The sequence below is a fragment of the Mandrillus leucophaeus genome, unplaced genomic scaffold (assembly GCF_000951045.1).
Source record: "Mandrillus leucophaeus isolate KB7577 unplaced genomic scaffold, Mleu.le_1.0 Scaffold441, whole genome shotgun sequence".
NCBI classification, from domain to species: Eukaryota; Metazoa; Chordata; class Mammalia; order Primates; family Cercopithecidae; genus Mandrillus; species Mandrillus leucophaeus.
In genome coordinates this window covers 679121-684669 of record NW_012104710.1, presented here as the reverse complement: position 1 = coordinate 684669, position 5549 = coordinate 679121, and the positions used below count along the sequence as shown (strand labels likewise).

Below are 5549 nucleotides of genomic sequence, written 5' to 3'. Positions count from 1 at the left end.
TGGCTCACTGTAGCCTCGAACTTCTGGGATAAAGTTCAGAGTATAGTGGTGCAATCATGGCTCACTGTAGCCTCGAACTTCTGGGATAAAGTTCACAGTCTTCCTGTCGCAACCTGAGTAGCTAGGACCATAGATGTGCACCACCAAACTTGGCTAACTTTTTTTTTTAGAGATGGGTTCTTGCTATGTGCCCCAGGCTGGTCGTGAACTCCTGGCCTCAAGTGATCTTGATCACCCAAAGTGCTGGGCCACTGCATTACAGCTGCGAGCCACTGTGCCATGGCTAATTTTTTTGTTTTATTTTATTTTACATTGTTGTAGAAACAGGGTCTTGCTATGTTGCCCAGTACAGTCTTAAATTCCTGAGCTCAAGTGATTCTCCCATCTTGGCCTCCCAAAGTGTTGAGACTATAGGTATAAGCCACTATGCCTGGCCTAGAATTTATCTTTGCATAGTATTTTTCTTTATGTAAAATTTCATTGCTTTAGCTTCATTTTTTCTTTGCAGAATGAATATTAATGATGTGACTTTAGAAATAATTGGATTATCATTTCCCTAATATTAGACTTTAACACAAGGAAACATTGCAGTGAGAAAGTTTATGTAATTGTGGATAGACTGCGTATGTGTAGTGAGTATACTATACATATGTAACATTTATGTAAAATTTAATTGCTTTCATTTTTTTAATCTCAGGCCTTTTGTAGTATGTAAACCTTTTTTTTCTTTTAGACAAAGTCTTGCTCTGGGCCGGGTACGGTGGCTCACGCCTGTAATCCCAGCACTTTGGGAGACTGAGGGGGGCGGATCACGAGGTCAGGAGATCAAGACCATGCTGGCTAACACAGTGAAACCCCGTCTCTACTAAAGATACAAAATATTAACTGGGCATGGTGGTGGGTGCCTGTAGTCCCAGCTACTCCGGAGGCTGAGGCAGGAGAATCCCATGAACCTGGGAGGCGGAGCTTGCGGTGAGCCAAGATTGTGCCACTGCAATCCAGCCTAGTCAACAGAATGAGACTCTGTCTCAAAAAAACAAAAAAAAAAATAATAAAAACGTCTTGCTCTGTCACCCAGGCTGGAGTGTCTCGGCTGACTGCAACCTCTGCCTCCTGGGTTCCAGTAATTCTCATGCCTCAGCCTCCCAAGAAGCTGTGATTACAGGCACGTGCCACTACGCCTTACTAATTTTTGTATTTTTAGTAGAGACAGGGTTTTGCCATGTTGACCAGGGTAGTCTCGAACTCCTGGCCTCAAGCAGTCTGCCCACCTCAGCCTCCCAGAGTGCTGGGATTACAAGTGTGAGCCTCTGCACCCAGCCAAATTTTTTTTTTTTTTTTTTGAGATGGAATCTCACTCTGTCGCCTAGGCTGGAGTGCAGTGGCACAGTCTCAGCTCACGGCAACCTCTGCCTCTGAGATTCAAGTGATTCTCCTGCCTCAGCCTCCCAGGTAGCTGGGATTACAGGCATGTGCCACCACGCCTGGCTAATTTTGTATTTTTAGTAGGGATGGGGCTTCTCCATGTTGGTCAGGCTGGTGTTGAACTCTCAGCCTCACGTGATCTGCCTACCTCGGCCTCCCAAAGTGCTGACATTACAGGTGTGAGCCACCGCACCCAGCCTCAAGATTTTTTTAACGTAAAACATAGTTGTTTTAGTTTCATTTTTTTCTTTCCAGAATGAATTATTATTATTATTATTTTTTGTGCGGGACGAATTCTTGCTCTGCTGCCCAGGCTGGAGTGCAATGGCGTGATCTCAGCTCACCACAACTCCGCCTCCCGGGTTCAAGTGATTCTCCTGCCTCAGCCTCCTGAATAGCTGGGATTACAGGTGCCCACCACCATGCCTGGCTAATTTTGTATTTTTAGTAGGGTTAGGTCTTCTCCATGTTGGTCAGGCTGGCGTTGAACTCTCAGCCTCACGTGATCTGCCCACCTCGGCCTCCCAAAGTGCTGAGATTACAGGCATGAGCCACTGTGCCTGGTTATAATTTTTTTTATATTACATTTGGGAGCAGGTTATTATGTTTTGTTTTCTGTAATGGTATTATATGTATCAGCCCAAGAAGTCGGGGTATCTACCCTTCAGGGATCAAAGTGCCAATAAAACACCGTGTTTGGAGATCCCAGCCTGTGGGTGCAACAAAGGTGGGGTACTCCCTAACACTTTCTTGCAAGACTGTTGTTGAGCAATTAATGAAAAACTAATAGAGGGCTGAGCATGGTGCCTCAGGCTTGTAATCCCAGCAACTTGGGCGGCCGAGTCTTGTGGGTCACTTGAGGCCAGGGTTTCGAAAGCAGCCTGGCCAACATGGTGAAAACCTGTCTCTATCAAAAACATAAAAAATTAGCTTGACATGGTGGTGTCTGCCTGCAATCTCAGCTACTCAGGAGACTGAGGCATGAGAATCGCTTGAACGGGGCAGGGGTCGGAGGGTGTCTCAAAAAACCCAGAAACTAATAGAATGTTTACTTAACATTTCTAACATTTTTACTGTAGGTTGTGGAAAATGTAAAAATGACAGGCTCAATATTAGTTTTTTTAATTTTTTTGTTTCTTTTTTTGAGATGTAGTTTTGCTCTTGTTGCCCAGGTTGTTGAGCAATAGCGCAATCTTGGCTCACTGCAACTTCTACCTCCCAGGTTCAAGTAATTCTCCTGCCTCAGCCTCCTGAGTAGCTGGGATTACAGGTGAGCACCACCACACCTGGCTAATTTTTTGTATTTTTTATTTTAGTAGAGATGAGGTTTCACCATGTTGGCCAGGCTGGTCTTGAACTTCTGACCTCAGGTAATCCACCTGCCTCATCCTCCCGAAGTGTTGGGATTACAGGCATGAGCCACCACACCCGGCCTCAATAATACTTTTTGGGAGTCAGATGAACAAATAAGTTGTTGGAAAATGCAGACACAATACTTACGTATGTAATATAAACGGAAGTTTTTTCTCTTTGGTCTTTACATAGGGAGAAGAGTGGCAGTTGCATTGGACACCTGATTAGAACCGAACATGTAAAGACAATTTGTGATGGACAATATTTACATAATTTCCAACGTAAACATGGTGCCATACCAGTCACAAATCTACTGGCAGGTGACAGAGTTATTGTAAGTGGAGAAGAAAGGTCACTGTTTGCTTTGTCTAGAGGATATGTGAAGGAGATTAACACGACAACAGTAACTTGTTTATTAGACAGGTAATGAAATGTTACTTTTTTTTGAGAATATCTTTATTGATATATAATTCACATCTGTGTAGTTCATCCATTTAAAATGTACAATTCACTGGTTTTTATTATATTCACAGCATTGTGCAGCCATCACCACAATCAACTTTGAGTATTTTCATCATCCCAAAAAGAAACCCCCAAGGAAGAAGCCCTATACCCTTTAGTAGTCGCTTCTCATTTTCCTCCAATTTCCCCAGCCCAAGGCAACCACTAACTTGCTTTCTGTCTCTGTAGATTTGCCCATTCTGGACATTTTATATAAATGGAATCATGCAATATGTGGTCTTTGGTGACTGACTTTTTTCACACAGGACGCTGTTTTTGAAATTCATCTTCATGTTTTAACATGTATCAGCATTTCATTCTTTTTTTTAAAATAAATTGAGGTAAAATTCATGTAACATAAAATTGATCATTAACCATTTTAATGTGTATTATTGAGTGGCGTTTAGTATATTTCCAATATTGTGTCGCCATCATTTCTGTCTATTTCTAAGACACTTTTATCACCCTAAAAGGAAACCTCATTCCTATTACGCAGTCCCTTCCCACTCTCTCCTCCCTGAAGTCTCTGGCAACCACTAAATTGACTTTGTTTCTGTATGGATTCATCCATTCTGGATATATGATATAAGTGGAACCATACAATATGTGACTTTTTGTGTCTTGCTTCTTTCACTTAACCTAATGTTGGAAAGTTTATTCATGTTTTAGCATATATGATACCCTCATTTTTTTTATGGCTGAATATATTCTGTTGTATGGATATACCACATTTTGTTCATCCGTTCACCAGCTGATGGACATTTGAGTTGTTTCCACTTTTTTGCTGTAATGATTAATATTGCTATGAACATTCACATGCATAGTTTTAGGTAGACATATTTTCATTTCTTTCATTTTCTTTGTAGTTACCTAGGCATGGGTCATGTGCTAATTTCGCATTTAACATTTCGAGGAACTACCAAACTGCTAAAGTTTTGTTTAGTACATTATATTCCATAGTGATGAGGTCGACGTAATCTTATCTAATTCTTACAACCACATGTATAGCAGACAGCATAGATGCCATCCTGTGTTAGCTATAATGCTTATTTCTCCTTGCATGCTGGGCACTTACTATTTTGTTCTCTCCTTTTTTAAATAAAAATGTTTATTTTTGCCATTTATAGTTGTGATATAAGTATACCCATTTCAGTAACAACAAAGTGGCTGGTTTAAATAAAAATATGTAGGCGGGGCGCAGTGGCTCATGCCTGTAATCCCAGCACTTTGGAAGGCCGAGGTGGGCAGATCACAAGGTCAGGAGATCGAGACCATCCTGGCTAACATGGTGAAACCCGGTCTCTACTAAAAATACAAACAACTGGCTGGGTGTGGTAGCATGTGCCTGTAGTCCCAGCTACTCGGGAGGTTGAGGCAAGAGAATCACTTGAACCTGGGAAGCAGAGGTTTCGGTGAGCCGAGATCACGCCACCGTACTCCAGCCTGGGCAACAAGAGCGAGACTCAATCTCAAAAAAAAAAAAAAAAAAGAGGTTGAGGCTGCAGTGAGCTGAGATCACACCTCTGCACTGCACATAGCCCGAGTGACAGAGTGAGACCCTGTCTTAAAGAAAAAAAAATTGTGGCAGAGAAGAATATCCAATTCACTAATAATCCATATTCCCTCTTCTTTCACAGTCAGCTGGATTGTGTTTTCCAGCATTTCTTACAGTTAATACAGGCATGCCTGACCATTTCTTAATGGATAGAGGTCAGCAATTGGGACTCAGTTACATCTGAGTAACTGTAATGGAAATGTCCAGGCTTGTTCCCTACTGATCAGTAATCTTAGTTGAGTCATAACCACCCCTTGTCTAGATGTCATGATATATTCCAGTTGTCTGCTCAGATTTGTGTATCCTTTGCAGTATTTATTTAGTGTCTGCCATGTATTAAGTACTTTGCAAATCCTTGAGGAATTTACGGTCTTGCGTGTAGACATACGTATTTTCTTTTTTTTTTTTTTGAGACACGGTCTCACTCCAGCCCAGGCTGGAGTACCGTGGCATGGTCACAGTTCACTGCAGCCTGGACTTCCTGGGATCAAGCAATCCTTCTGCCTCAGCCTTCTGCATAGCTGGGACCACACATGCATGCCACCATACTCGGCTAATTTTTAAATTTTTTGTAGAGATGGGGGTCTCACGATGTTGCCCAGGCTGGTCTTGAACTGATGGGCTCAAATGATCCTTCTACCTCAGCCTCCTGAAGTGCTAGCATTATAGGCGTGAGCTGCTACACCCAGCTTATTTTCAATCTAATATGATATGT

At 42.1% G+C, this 5549-nt stretch overlaps 1 protein-coding gene across 1 annotated transcript in view; it reads left to right on the top strand.

The window, feature by feature from the left end:
• Positions 1 to 5549, top strand: part of DNA2 (DNA replication helicase/nuclease 2) — a 64989-nt gene that overhangs the window by 34152 nt on the left and 25288 nt on the right. The window contains exon 10 of the mRNA XM_011994092.1: positions 2971 to 3201. Within this exon, the coding sequence (XP_011849482.1) occupies positions 2971 to 3201 (231 nt within the window). The remainder of the gene's footprint in view (positions 1 to 2970; positions 3202 to 5549) is intronic.